Source organism: Carassius auratus, chromosome 28, assembly GCF_003368295.1.
Source record: "Carassius auratus strain Wakin chromosome 28, ASM336829v1, whole genome shotgun sequence".
NCBI classification, from domain to species: Eukaryota; Metazoa; Chordata; class Actinopteri; order Cypriniformes; family Cyprinidae; genus Carassius; species Carassius auratus.
In genome coordinates, this window is record NC_039270.1 from 7,333,549 (window position 1) to 7,349,774 (window position 16,226).

The following is a 16,226-nucleotide window of genomic DNA, read 5'->3' on the forward strand; positions in this document are numbered from 1 at the left end:
AAAAAATAAATTTGTTATGGTGAACAAATCTGGTAGCCTGTGTAACGCTCATCCGAACCCCATTGAACCACCTCAGTGGCCTTTAAGAGGAAATTCCTCTTAAAGAGACCTTCAGCTTGGCTTCCTCCCAGTTCTTTCACTGAAAACACCTGTAGTGCTTTGATACTGCTCTAGAATGGACATTGGCTGGGAAAAAGACACCATAAACACACACACACACATACACACACACATCTCCACATTTCACTTTTACACACAAGAGCGCTCGCACCATTGTGATGTCGGAAAGCAAACCAACTCTTATTATATTCTCGCTGCTCTGCGCATGTCACTCAAGACTTTTGGACACCGGCCTGAAAAGCACTTAGAGTCGATAGAGTCGATACACCTTACAGTTACTCCGAGTGTAACAAGGTGCATGTGAGTGCAGTCAGAAGTCAGAAGAAACTCCCCGCTGACTTTAACAAGAAGCCCCACAGAGAGAGGCTTTGTGGAGTCTGAGAGCTAATTGAGCTTGTGAGACCCACTCCATTTCCTCCAGAACATTGTCGCTCTCATTTGAGGCGCCTGTCATGTCCATGATGTATTTTATTTAGGGGAGGAAAAAGCATTGAATGATATGCCAATTTATTGTCAGCTGAGTGATAACGCTTTGCTAGTGAAGTGGTATATTGATATTCGCTAAGTGTTAGAGAAACAACTGAATTTGACAAGAAATGTTGTGCTACTGCAGTACTCTCAACTTTAACGCAAACCACTTCCACTGGCCGCTTCCTCGCGGTTATACTGTAGCTTATTTCCACAAAGGTCTGACAGAATGTTTCCACACTGGGCTCTTTGTCGCCTGCGTCCAGAGTGACTCTGCAACTTGCGACCCCTGAGTGGTTTCATCTCAAAGGCTTGGGTTTCTGTCTCTCAGGGGCCAGGAGCCCATGCACCACACCATGTGGGATTTTCTCTGAGGCGGCCCACTGAACACAGACAAAGACTGAGAGACGAGCAAACCTTCCAGCATGCGTGTCCACCATTCAGAACTGAATTCAGAAAGAATTCTAAATTACAGTTCAGTTCCTCTGTTTGGGTTGAAATTGCAAACAGGATGCAAATTCAAATTGTAATTCCAATTTAAATAGAAGTTAAACTGAAATGGAATGATTGAAAATATGGAAAAACTTCTAACTGTTCTTAGTGTAGTTTATAATAATGTTTCATTTTTCAGTATCAATTACATATAAATATATTATCATACACACAACATATGAAGCACTTTATTCATAATTATTGGTTGGCACTCCTGAATTTATATTTAGTATTAATTAATTTAATAGTAGTAAATGTATTTTGGTAAGATAAAAATAAATGGTAACACTTTAGTTTATGGACCAATTTTCACTATGAAATAGTTGCTTATTAGCATGCTTATTATTAACATATTGGCTGTTTATTAGTACTCAAAGCACATATTCTTCCCGACCATATTTAAGAGTCCTTAATCCATCGCATACCTAAACTAACAACTACCTTGCTAACTAGCAATAAATTAATAATAATAATAACTTGTATTTACATTTAATAAATTACTCTCATTTTAGATGTGGTGCTCTATGGCAAAATTCAAATCAGTTTGATGTGTCATTTGTTTTGACATTATTAAACTTAGTTTATGGAAGTATGTCTAGTAATTGAGGAAAAACATTCTACATGGTAAAGGATAAAAACCACATATTAATGATGCATATTTATGTGTTTTTATTGGAAATCTTGTGTTGAATTTCTGAAAATTGCATTCCGTATTTTTTTCTTCTCCCCATTATTCTAATTCAACTTCTTGTGAGGCGGGTGGCCAGTTTAATTAAAATCTCTCTCATAATTGAAAAAGAGCCAATTCTGATTTTTGACCAACACAAATACACAAGAAAGACAAAATGAGAGAGAATCTAGAGGGCATTTTTATCCTGCGGTGTGTGGCCAGATGCTAAAACGCCAATAAAAGTCTAATAAAGGGCAATCACGGAGGTGTCATAAAGCCAGTGAGTAAAGAGTGGGCTCAGTTGCTTAGCAGTAGCACCTTGAAGAAAAAATCGTTACCCAGCCACTTTAGAAATGGTTTTATTGTATGGATTTTCTGTGCTCTTTATTGTTTGCTTCCTCATTATTGAATGCGGCAGGAGATTGAATGTCTGGTGTCACTGTTCTCACAAAGCAGCCTGTGAACACCACAGGTGTTGTATCTGATAATGCATTGCAAATGAATCATTTGACAATGTTGTTTGTTTGTGGCGCACAGAATCCTGGATTTCCGGAGAGTTCCCCCGGTGGCCGGCAGGCTGGTGAACATGACACGTGAGATCCGAGACGTGACCCGTGACAAAAAGCTCTGGCGGACATTCTTCGTATCCCCAGGTATGAGTGGCTTCCACAGGGCCTTTTCTTCTACCCCATAAGGCCATGCTTCCCCCTGTTTGTTGGCTTCTATCGCATATAGAGTTCAGACAATGGGAAAATCCACATTTCTGAGAGTCAGACAATCATTCGGTTTCATGACAAACTTCCCTGTGGTGTCAGAGTGTTAGCATTTAGCTAGATTAGCATGTTAGCATCTTGCTATGTGTATTTTCGACTGCTTATTCCAGTTTTAACAGTTGAAAATGTTCATAAAGAGCCATTAAACTAACCAGTTACAGACTGTGACAAATATTAGCACAAAAAGTGTGCAGTAGACCAGCCATAGACCAGCTAACGACACCCAGCCAAGATGCTAGGCTAATTACAGCCTTTAATTAGGGAATAACAAGCATGCAATAACACACGTGCAGCAAGTTTGGCAACTAAATTACCGACATTTAGATGACATAAGTGTTCGGATGAGGCACACAGATTGGCCATATTCTTTCTCTGCAGGGCTATCATTAGCATTCTGCCTCCTCTTTTCATGACAAATGTGTTTTTGTGGGAACGAGTGAAAGGGCTCCGCTTCCCCCGGGGAGCCATGTCAGGAAACATTTGAAAAAGGCGTTATATACAATGATTCATCATTGGCTAAACAACAGCATTTAATGAGCCCTTGGTGAATGCGAGCATTTTAGATCACTGACATCCTTCATCACATAAAGGCACATCTGGAGAAGTCACCTATTTCAAAAACTGTAACACTGTAAACAAGGCTGCTGCACAAAAGATTGCCATAGTTAGCATGTTGTCAAATTTGGTTACCATCATGATGGTGAAAAGTATGGCTTATGATGATATACTGTACACATACAGTATGTGCCAACTGAGAAAGGCTGCTTTTGGACATTTAATTGCATGTTTTTTTGCAATTAAATGAAAATATATTAGAGTTAAATTTATATTAAATGCGATAAGCTAAATTAGAGTGCTTTTGATCCACTTAAGTAGAATTTAATACTTATTTATTTTCATAAATACTTAAATTGTGCAGAAATAAGGTTAAGGTGTAGCTGAATGTACTGACAAGCATTTATGATCAACTAAAATATACTTTAATGTTATCTCTATTGGACTTGTATGTTATGTGTTTAAATAATTTAGAAACAAGTACATTGCATGTGCTCTAGTAGGTCAGTCAACATATCAAAATAATCAAAACAAGACTAAGTTATAAGTTATTATTAAGCATAATGATTTAAAATATACTTTAAAGTAAAACTTTAATTTGACATTATTACAAAAATGTACTTATTATAGGTACTGTAATACTACTATAAGCACCTTAAGAAACATGGTCATGAAAGTGTCTCTCTTAAAATACACTTAAGTTACCTTTTATTTCTCTGCCGAATAAAGAAAAACAATAGAAACCATTATAGAAATTTTAATGGTTTCTAGTACAAATATCATTACAAACCATCAACTTTTAACTATTAAAAACAATAGGAAATGCTTTCCTGTAGTGTGTTTTCGGACATATTCCATTAGGATTTAGTGGTTTTAACAAGCCACCAATAGAGGCCAACCAATTACTAGTAGAGACCAATAAGGAAACCATTACAGTTTCCATTAAAACCAGTACAATTCCTATTATAACCAATAAAACCATTACAAAATATGTGATGGTTTCTATTGTTTGCTTGTTTGTTTTTTGAGCAGGGTATAAATAAATGTAATTAAATAAATTAAATTAAATATATCTGCAAGCACAGTTTAGTCAAATTTTATTTTAAGATTTGAGGGGAGGTTTACAATTTGAAGTCTTATGTGCTTATATAAATAAGCACATTACTTGGTTATGGTGTGTATCACAAAATAGTTTTTTTGGGGGGGGGGTATGATATATAATTCATTATTATTATTATTATTATTATTATTATTATTATTATTATTATTATTATTATTATTATTTAACTTTATGAGTGCTAACCAGAAGATAAGATCATTTATTCATTAAAAATCAGTAAAAAACAGCTTCACATTATATTAAACTTGACTTAAATATCTGTGGATTCCGAAAGGTTGTAGGTTCAAACCAATCAATGAGCTATTACCATTGTGTACTTAAAGACATTTAACCCCATGTTACTCCAGAGGGACTTTTCCTTTCGCTTGACTGGTGGTCCATTTTAAAACCCCCAAGATCAGTTTTCTCTTTTCTAAGACCATTTCTTCCTCACCTCTGCAGCCAACAACATCTGCTTCTACGGCGAGTGCTCCTACTACTGCTCCACAGAACATGCCCTGTGTGGGAAGCCCGACCAGATCGAGGGCTCCCTGGCTGCATTTCTTCCTGACTTGGCACTAGCTAAGCGCAAGACCTGGAGGAACCCCTGGCGCCGCTCCTACCACAAACGCAAGAAAGCTGAGTAAGCTCTTTTTGTCCACTTTATCTCAGGTCTCCACGCAACACCCCATATCTTCATTAAACTACAGTCTGGCTTTATCAGCAAAAAAGACTACTGCGGTTCTCACTTACTCTCAGAGAAATCCTATCTGTGCAATAAAACAATGGGCCATCCTGTTTGAGATGGCAGTTGTATGCTAGTAGGGTTATAAATAAGAAGGGACAAAATGCAGCTCAAATTTAAAGGTGAAGTGAGTTTCTTATTCGCTTTTCTCTTTTGTAAGGTGGGAAGTGGATCCGGACTATTGTGATGAAGTCAAACAGACCCCTCCATATGACCGAGGCACACGACTCCTGGACATCATGGACATGACTATTTTTGACTTTCTAATGGGTAAGGGTTGAACATGTTTAAAAACGTCTTTATACAATTTTGCTTAGAAGGGGGGAAAACATGAAGTCTTATATAAAATGCAAAGCAAATAAAGTTGCATTGCAAGGTATTAAAGAATGTCAATGAGATATAAAGTCTCAACATCTCAAGATAAACTCACATGTGGCAGATATGAAGTCATATTGTAAGATGGAGTCACAACGTTAAATATATAAAGTCACAACTAGAAGATATAAAGTTTTAATCTTGAGAAATAAATTCACAATTTTGAGATATAAAGTCAAGTTGTAAGATATAAAGTTAAAATAGGAAGATATACAGCTGCAAATTTAAGAAACAATGTCACATTGTGATAAAAAAAAAAAGCCACACAGCAAGATATAAAGTCACGACTAGGATGTATAAAGTCAATTTTGAGAAATAAAATCATGATAATAAGATATAAAGTCATATACAAGAAATACATTTGTGAGATATAAGCTTTATTGTGAGAAAGTCAGTTGGAAGATATACAGTCACATTACAAGAAATAAAAAAAATCACTGTGAGATATAAAAAGATCATATAGTGATATATAATGTCACATAGCAAGCTAAAAGTCACAATTGGGAGACATAAGGTCTCAATTACAAGGAACAGTCACACTGTTAGATTATAAAAAAGTCACACTGTCAGATAAAAAAGTTGAATTGCACAGAAGTCACAGTTGTGATATACAGTAACATCGTAAGAAATATAGATACTGCAAGATAAAAAAAAGTCAATGTGAGATATAAAGTCACATTGCTGAAATCACACTGCAAGATTTAAAGTCACAGTAGTAAGATGCAAAGTCTCAATTTCGAGAAATCTTTATAGATAAAGACAATTAAAATAGTCGTATGACAACAGTCACATTGTGAGATAAAATCATACTGTGGAATAAAAAGTATATAAAGTCACGTTGCAAAATATAAAGTCTAACTTTTAGGATAAAGTCTCAATTTTGAGAAATAAAGTAAACTTTCAGATGTGAAGTCACAATTAGAAAGATATAAAGTCTCAATTCTGAGAAATAAAGTCACAATTTTGGATAAAAGAAAGTATATTGTCACTTTGTGAGATGAAGTCACACTGCAAGATATAAAGTCACAATTAGAAGTGTAAAGACTCTGAGAGATAAAAACATTTTTTGAGATATAAAAACAAATGTATAAAGCCACGAATATGTTAAGTATGAAGTCTCAATTTCAATAATGTCACAGTTTCAAGATATAAATTCACAGTTGTGAGATTAAAAGCAGTCTGTGGGTGATCTCTGGATGTGTCTTCAGAGCTTCAGTCTTTTGATCTGTTCATGAGCCATGTGCCCTTGAGCGAGGCTGTTAACCTCAGGTTGATCTGAGGGAATTTCCCCCATTCATCAAAAAGCTCCTGGTGCTTTTCTGTGAGGCCATTGTGTGAACACTTTAGAAAACCAACTCCTCCAGCCCTACTTGTGTGTGGATAAATATAGATTCTGATTCAAGTGTCAACTCGAACTGTTTTAAGTGTCAACATTAGTCATAAATATGACTAAAATTATCAACTGCAGAACTGGAATGTGTTGAAAATAACTTAAAGGAGACCTACTATGCCCCTTTTTAGCCTACAATATAAAAATTTAAGTCCCAGAATGTGTGTGAAGTTTCAGCTCAAAATACCACACAGATCATTTATTATATCATTTTGAAAAAGAATATTTTGAGTTGAAGCAGATACACACTGTTTTAGTGCATGTCTCTTTAAATGCAAATTAGCTGCTGCTTCCCGCCCCATTATCCAGAACAAGGCTGTGCTTTTACAGCTTTGGTTTTGATTACCGTATTTTCCGGACTATAAGTTGCACTTTTTTTCATAGTTTGGCTGGTCCTGCGACTTATAGTCAGGTGCAACTTTTTTATCAAAATTAATTTGACATGAACCGAGAGAAATTAATCAAGAGAAAACATTACCGTCTCCAGCCGCCATAGGGCGCTCTATGCTGCTCAGTGCTCCTGTAGTCTACCCCTGAAAACATAGAGCAACCTCTCGCGGCTGTAGACGGTAATGTTTTAAATAAATGCGACTTATAGTCCAGTGCCACTTATATATGTTTTTTTCCTCGTCATGACGTATTTTTGGACTGATGCGACTTATACTTAGGTGCAACTTATAGTCTGAAAAATACGGTACTGTGTCTATGTTGACATATTAACTTGTGTTGTTGCGGCCACAAGATTATTTTGTCGAGACATCAATTTCTCCTGGCCATGACTTCTTATGTTGTGGCAACAATATATTTTTCTTGTGGCCACGAGTTTAATGTGTAAGCAAACCTGCATGACCATAGTAACCCGATATTATCAGAGATGGAATTATTATGTTATTTTCAATTAAGAAATTATTACAATAAATATAAATTGATATAATTTACAGTATTTGCAAAATAGCAATTAGGCCTACTAGCAAAATTATACAGAAGGTTTATTAGGTAAAGCTATACACAATAAGTATAAATATATACCCCTAACCAGTTAATATAATAATATTATGCAAATATTGAATGAAAAGACACAATCAGTTAATGGATTTACTGTACAAGACTGTGGGATGGATTATATTGTTTTATCTCTCTCTCTGATAATCCCGGGTTACTATGGTCACACAGGTTTGTTTACCCATTAAACTTTTGGCCACAAGAAAAATGTGTCGTTCCCTCAACATAAGAAGTCATGGTCACGAGAAATGGATGTAATTCACTCAACATAGCATCTCGAGACCACAACATAAGTATGTCGTTACCTCAACAAAATTATTTTGTGATATCACGTTCCCACAAGTTAATTTGACATTGCAACGAATTAATATCTGGTGGCCAAACCATATTGTCACATTCCCATAAGTTAATATCTCGTGGCCACGACATGTGAGTATTAAACTACTTGTAAGTTTTCTTTCATGTCTTATTACGCTTAAACGGTCAAATACACACCGTTTATGTTAACGGTGTGTATACACACCAAATACACACCAAAAGTTTATGTTAAAAACACACGAGTTACAAAAAACAGTCGGTTATGTCTGTGAAGGTAAACAGCTGGGAAATAATTGACGTTTATATTAGATCTGTTTGGCAGGCAGCAGCTTAATATACAGTTAACAAATCAATAAATCCAGTGTCTACTCTGAGGCTGGGACTCTTAAGTGATCATCAATGCAGCCAAAGACAGAACAGTTATCATGCTTTGCCTGAATTTTCACTATGGTGTTACTTTCACTTGTAAAAACACAATGGCGGCGCTGTGGGTGGGAACTTGCAGATTAAGGGGCGATAATATTATGAGCAGATCCCTATTCTGCATCGCAGGGTGAGCGAAATCTGAACAGCTTGTTTTTTTTAAGATTGCAGTATCGCTGCACAATTCATCAAATTTATAATTGCGATTACAATTATGGATGCCACAATTACGTAATAATTTAAAGCGGCAATTACTCAATTAAAGTCCACTTATGTTATTCTGCACGCTTACGATATATATCGTTTTTTTTTATGTCTATATGTTATCTTAAGGTAATTGTAATTAATAATTACAATTCCAGCTTCAAGGGAATAATCGACAATTATGATTTCTGTCATAATCGTGCAGTACTAGCTTGCAGAGAAAGGCTTACCTTAAAAATAAAACATCAAATTTACTGGGTTGTTCTTTTACATGTTTATCTTAAAGGAAGGATGGACTACCTTTTATCATTACTTCAACATCCCACATCAATCTTCCTGTATTTCACTCTCCCTCTCTCCTTTTGCGCACTGAACAGGCAACATGGATCGCCACCATTACGAGACTTTTGAGAAGTTTGGAAATGAGACTTTCATTATTCATTTGGACAACGGCAGAGGGTAAGCCGTTTTTTATTTTAGTGTAACATCCTCACCGTCCTTCACACCTCGCTCCTCAAAGCTCCACACGACTCCACAGCCACTTCCTTTTAACACAGAAACCATGGAAACAGAGTGTTTCTATCTTAAGAGGCGTGAATATGTAGATGTTGAGTGGAAGGTCAGATTCGTGTAGCGTCATGGCTCAGGGTGTAATATGTGTGCCGTTGAAGGGCTCACAGTGGGTAGAAGTCACACAGGTGCTTGCACAGATAAAGGATTTTGATTAAACTGACATTCTGCCCAACTGAAGTGGCTGCTTTTTCATTCTCTACATTTGTTACTGAAGTAGGCCGCTATGTAGAGCCATAGGTCTCTCAATGCCAGATTAATCTAAATCCTGACTAAAATTTACTTTTATTTTCTTCTATTTGTGTCAAATTTATACTGAACTGAATTTCTGATGGAGTTGTACTGCTACAAATAAGTTGCAAGGTCCTGTCATGAAGTTATATAGAGGACTACTCTTTATATGTCAGTACTTTTGTTGAAGTTACTTTTCTTCTATTACTTGTGTTACAAATGCGGTTTTGCAGGATGAAGATAATACATTTTATTATACTGATAAATATGAATATAACTGTAAAATGTAAGATATGTAAGACAACAACAGAGAGTGATTTAAGTGTCCGTGTTATAAGAAGGGTTTTACTTCTTCTTAAAAAGTCCTGAATATACAATTTGGTGAGCTCTTCAAATTCTAACTTTTAAGTTATAGTATAGTATGTTGGAAATGGTTGTTGAGCGTTTTAGCATCTTTACCCTAGTAAAAACACTTTAGCATACTTTTAAAGGGGTCAAATGATGCAATTTCAATTTTTTCTTTCTCTTTGGAGTGTAACAAGCTCTTTGTTAATGAAGAAAATCTGTAAAGTTGCAAAGACTAAAGTCTCAAATCCAAAGAGATATTCTTTATCAAAGTTAAGACTCCCCCACGCCCCCTAAAACGGCGCATTCAAACACACCCCACATGTTTACGTCACTATGTGGAAATATTTGTGTAATGTCGCCCAAATTTTCATCACTGTGTATGTCACATGACTCTGTTCCACTTTCAAGCTTGAACTGATGGTAAAACTAAGGACATTATTAACTGTCTTTACATTTATTTTGAAAGATGAAGCTTGCGATTATGGAAAAGGATTTCCGACGAGTGTTTACGGTGTTCGGCCAATCACAATGCACTGGGGCAGTTGGCCAATCAGAGCAGACTGCGCTTGTCAGGAGGAGGGACTTTGTAGAAAACGATGCGTTTTTTTATTATTTTTTTTTTATTGTCTAAAACATTTATGGTGAACAAACGTAATTTCTATTGAAACTTGTATGTCATGTATTTGTAAGTATACATTTGTAATAATAAAGTTGTAATTTAGTACACATAAACTATTAACTTTTATTTAACAGTCATGAAAGTGTCTCTCATTAAGTGACTCTCTTTAAGGCTTTTTATTTCATTAATATTATATTATCTACAAGTACTTCTTTTTAAATGCTTTTAAGATTTGAAGTACACATTAAATAAACATTTTCACCAGAGAACCATTTAAATATATCAGACATTTGACTTCTGTTTCTCTCTTACCCCGCAGATTTGGAAAGCATTCACATGATGAAATGTCCATCCTGGTCCCTTTGACTCAGTGCTGCAGGTAAGATTGTTTTTCTCCACTTTCAGACATCTCTTGAATTGAGGCAATAGCCTCCCAACTGAGAGAGTGACTGCAGTGCAGTAATTCAGTATAGCACAGACACAACCACATCCTCCTGTCTGCTGTGCACTGTTATTCTAGCTGTGTCCTTTATTGCACATTTACATTTATTTCCTGTGGCTGATGTTTTCTTGCTAGAATAATCTATATGAATGGCTGCAAAAAACACTGACTGTGTTCCAATTTGCATAATTCTGAGCGTAGTACTCTCCACTTTGTTGCTAACATTCTGCATGTGGCTAAAGGGGCCATTCACACAAAACACATTTTGCATTCCACTTGACTACTTTCACATTATTTTTTCTGTGCAAACATTCACTAGACAGTTGTCTATTGAACTCACACCTTGTGTCTTTCTAGAATCTCAGGCACAGCACGGTCTAAAAATGCTCATTTGGCACCCGTTTAAAATAAATCCAGTAAAAATAAAATGTTTTTAATAGTACTGCTCGCTTGTGCAAAAATGTGTTCTGTCTGAATTTGCCTATTGGAACTGAAGTTTCACTTTTTTCGCTTAAATTTTTCCTGAATTAAAATTGTCCTTTCTCATGGTTAAAATAAATGTAAATATTTATCATAAGCTCATACGAGTTTAACAATAATTAACTAAAAGTTTAATAAAAAGTATGGTCACACTTTATTTTGAGGTCCACTTTTCGCTATTAACAAGCCATTATCTATTATTATCTACCATTGCCTCAATAAACTCATAATTTGCTGCTTATTAATAGTTAGTTAGGTGGTTGTTAAGTTTAGGTGTTAGGCAGGATTAGGGATGAATATGGTCATGTGGAATATGTGGTTTATAAGAACTAATAAACAGCCAATATGTTAACAATAGACATGCTAATAAGCAACTAGTTAATTGTGAGAATTGGTCCTTAAACTAAAGTGTCACCAAAATAACATTTGAAGGATGAATCCCATTTTATTTTATACCATAATGGTTTAATGAAATGTAAAAATCTAAAATTATTATGTTTTTATCTATTTATTTTACAATAATAAGACCCTATGAAATGTTTATTTTTTATTTCAAAATGTTGTTGTCTATTAAAATATTTCTGAAATTATAATACAAATATATTATCCCAAATGGTGGTGATAAAATAAAGGCGTAATACATTAACAATTTCACTCATCTTTTAAAATGTATCAATTCTTTTTATTTTTTGGCAAACAAAGTCCCAAAAGTTGCCAATTAAAATGAAAACATGGAAGAAACCTTGTGTGCTATTCCTTAAATAATCAAGTTTTAATTATTATTATTGTGAAAACTACTTTCTATTGTACTATAGTAACAGATTTCAATTGGTTACTTCAAGTTAAAGCAACTTTTAACTTGACGGGTTGTCATGAAGACTTTTGAGTTTTTGTTTGTATCAATCTGATGAATGTTTTATCCAATGAAATGCTTATGAAGTGAGCAGCTCTAGAGATTAAAGGCCCCATTTACACTAGTGCGTTTTCGTTTTAAAACGCATAACTTTTGCTACGATTATGTCGTTTACACTACTCCGGCGTTTTCCACGTTTGAAAACAGAAACTTTTGGAAACGCTGCTGACCTCTTTTTAGTTTGAAAACTCTGTGGTTGCATTTCAGTGTAAACGGACCAAAACAGAGACTTTCGAAAATGATGGCATGGCTGCCCACCGTGTAACCGTATCATAAAAAGTAATCATGCTCATTATTGACTTTTACATGCATGCTCAGTGTGCGTGAAAGGTCACGTGACATGCGTTTTCGGTCATGTAGTGTAGACGGAGACCGTTTCTGAAATGCAGCTGAAATGCCAGTGTAAACGCGGATCATTTTAATTCTAAAATGCCGTTTTAAAAAGAAAATGCACTAGTGTAACGCGGCCTTCAAATTTCCAGACATTCAACGTGACACTTTAAATTTTCATAACTGGAACTTACAATTCCGTCTGTATTTGAATAGAGTTATACCTTTTACTGTTCTCTCTCAGAGTGAAGAGGTCGACGTACCTACGGCTACAGCTGTTGGCTAAAGAGGAGTTCAAGCTGAGCTCTCTAATGGAGGAATCGCTTCTACAGGACCAGTTGACACCCGTCCTCATCCAGCCCCACCTGGAGGCCATGGACCGCCGCCTGCGCCTGGTGCTCAAAGTGCTGGCCGACTGCGTGGAGAAAGAAGGCTTCCCATCAGTGGTGGAGAATGACCTGGACGGACAGCCGTCCTCGCACCACCACCAGGCGCACGGAGGGAGGTAGTGAGGCCTGAACCTCGGTTATCGCCAGTCAGTCCCCCACCATGAGCCCCACTGAGGCTTGTGCTCGAGTCACACTCTGAATTCAGTGAATTCCCCGACTAGCCACCAATGCCTCTGAGGAGCCACCCTATTGTGTGTGTAGATGCAGGACGAACTCTGGGACGAAGACGTCGTTTCTGGATGGCCGAGCTGCAGCACATACTTTTCTGTTGCATCCTAATTTGTTTGACAATCTGCTGATATCATTTATCACATTTTCATATTTCGAGTTGACGAGTGTACAGACAAGTTGGAACCAAAAGCTGAAAGACAAACACAACTGTGCCCATGTAGGTCTTCGACATAAGGGCACGGAAACGAGCTTTAATGATGGTACTGCAGTGCAGTACTACTGTGCAAAGACACTTAAATGCATCCTTCCCTGTGCATTCACAATTCGACCTCATTTCCTGCCATCTGAACTAAGCCATCGTTTCAATTGCTCATTGTGCCATCAAGCCTTCAATCATCGTGTCAGATTCGGCACGTTTGTTATTTCACTTAAGGTGAAGTGCGCGCTTCATTTGAGGTTATTCAGCGGAAAGCACATGTTTAAACATCTCCGTGGAGAAGGAGAGAATCACGCTGATTGGTTCTTCAGGCGTCAGTGTTTCTCATCTCAGGCCTCATGCTGAATACACCTGCTCTGTCTTAATGAGAACCTTAAGGACGGGCGGATGCTATGCTAGCGGAAGTTCATGATGATGTTAGTCGTACTTCACACTGCAGGTATCTCGAGGCTCATCTGGTGGAGTGATTTCAGAGTATGGCACAGGCTCGAGGGAATGAAACAAACCAATCGGTCTTAACCGGGAAACAACAAATGATAAATCATTTCATGTTAAAATGAGTTTTTGTCCTAACCAGGGGAGTCCAAACCTGCTCCTGGAGGGCCACTGTCCTCCAACGTACTATGAAACACCAAGTACTGTTTCTAGCAGCCCTGAAGAGCTCGATTAGCTGGTTCAGGTGAGTTTATTTAGGGTTAGAGCTAAACTCTGCAGGACAGTAGCCCTTCAGGAGCAGGACAGGACACCTCTAGACAAGACATTTTGTTTGGTTTCTTCTGAGTCTATTTCTTTAGCTTTCCAACAGTGAACTCTCACTGGTCTGAAATCCTCCTTCACATATTTGTGTATAATGCTGCGTTCCATTCAGTCAGACGTGGGATCCGTGTTCAGAACATGACATAGCAAACCAAATGCTCCTGCCGGTGTTTAATGGTCTGTGATGATGTGTCCTAGAAATTTGGGAGTTTGGGGAGGTTATATAATAGTACTCAGTGTAAGCATTTGTTGTTCTGTGATTATTAACAGAGAGGATCGATCACAGTGTTTTACACACCTGTTTCTCTAGTTTTTTTATTATCATGAATATGGGAGCGTGGATTCATTAATGCATTAACTTACAATCGAATGTTTAGCTTTAACAGTGTAAATCTCCCTGTGGGCTGCAATGTTAGCGTGATCATATATCCATATCTACTCTACACAAATGTGGCATTCCATTGCACTTCTCCCAATATGATTTTAGACATTTTGCCGATAGCCTTGTGGGCAGTGCGCCGACATACAATGCCTGTCCCGAGTTCGAAACCCGACTCAAGGAGCTTTCCTGATCTTTCCCACTTCGCTTCCTGCCAGCTCTGATCTGTACTATCAAAATAAAGTCAGAAATGCAAAAAAAAGTAGAAAGAAAATAAGTTAAGAAGAGCATTGCTCTTAAGAATCATTGGCGAATCCAGCACTGGTTAGCAAACGACTTGCCTGTGGAAAGTGCTTATAGGATATGGTTTAATGCTGATAGATCGTTTTATAATACATAATTATAGGACATAATTTCCTTCCTACTGTTTTGTTTTGTTTTTCAGCGTTACTCACATATACTGACCTTTCAACAAAAGTAATCCTTCCATTGCTCAGTACAAAACATGTTTTCAGCTCTCACTTATTTTGTATTGTGTAAACCATGGCCAAAAAAAAGGCAAAAGAGTGCCTTTTTATCTTTATAGCAGTGGTGACTGCCACTTCCAGTCTCATATTCACGCCATCGCATTTTAAAGGAGTTTTATTTGATCTCTAAACGAACCTTTTGGAAGTAGTTGTGTTGTATTTTAAAAGCTCAAAATGCTATTTATTAAGAAAGAGTACATTTGGGAGGAAATCTTGTTGGGTTTTAGGTCTTATTTTGCATTTGAGATTGTGTGTGTGTGTGTGTGTGTGTTAAATGAAGTCCCTGTTCCTCACAGACATTGTAAAGATGATTTGATAGTCTGATTGCTCAGTGTAAAGTGAGGGGCCACGTGTGTGTTTTGTGTTTAACCCCAGTGCCTGTGCAATGCTCAAGAAACTTGAATGTTTTGGGATTATTCACAAACGGACCTTTTAATAGCCCCTGGCCTGGACTCAAAGGTGTGTTTTTTTTTTTTTTTTTTTTTTTGGCAGAGAGTAATTATGAAATGATCAAGGCTTGTATTAGCCAAACAGACTTAAAGATGTTCCCAATACTCTCTGTTTTTCTGTATATATCTGTAAATATGATACGTTCAACCAAGAGGCTGTTTTCGGTGCAAAAAAAAATAATTATGCTTCAGTTTTCTTTTCCTCTCTTAGGCATTGTTACTGTGAAGATCTGTTTGCAAAATGATAAAAGTGTGCAATAAATGAAGCTATGTTGTTGAACTCTTTTCTGTGTAAAAAGCAAAGTAAATAGTGTCTGTTTTTACAAATAAACTCTTCACATATATTTAAATACATAACACTAGTTACAATAGAAGTGACACGCACACACACACACACACACACACACACACACACATATATATATATTAGTTTATCATAAATGCCTGTTAATACATTCAGCAGTGTATATAGTGTACATATAAAGATATGTCATATTTAAGTAGGACAAGCATTACTGTAAACACTGCTTTTAATATAAATTTAAGCTATAATGCATTTTCATTTAATTGCAAACAACACAATAAAATGTATGAAAACATGACTCTCAGTATATTGAAGTGCACTTCTATTTCACAAGCGGTTATAGATGTATGTTTTGGACTTTTCTCAGTTTGAACAGTCACTTTCTGATATCCTTGTGCATATAAAGT

The 16,226-nt window shown here is 36.6% G+C and overlaps 1 protein-coding gene across 1 annotated transcript in view; it reads left to right on the forward strand.

Moving 5' to 3' along the window:
* Positions 1-15,795, forward strand: part of fam20ca (FAM20C golgi associated secretory pathway kinase a) — a 61,978-nt gene extending 46,183 nt beyond the window's left edge. The window contains exons 5-10 of the mRNA XM_026207476.1: positions 2,288-2,403; positions 4,640-4,820; positions 5,083-5,192; positions 9,012-9,093; positions 10,722-10,781; positions 12,812-15,795. Of these exons, the coding sequence (XP_026063261.1) occupies positions 2,288-2,403; positions 4,640-4,820; positions 5,083-5,192; positions 9,012-9,093; positions 10,722-10,781; positions 12,812-13,076 (814 nt within the window). The 3' untranslated portion in view covers positions 13,077-15,795. The remainder of the gene's footprint in view (positions 1-2,287; positions 2,404-4,639; positions 4,821-5,082; positions 5,193-9,011; positions 9,094-10,721; positions 10,782-12,811) is intronic.
* The last annotated feature ends 431 nt before the right edge of the window (positions 15,796-16,226 follow it).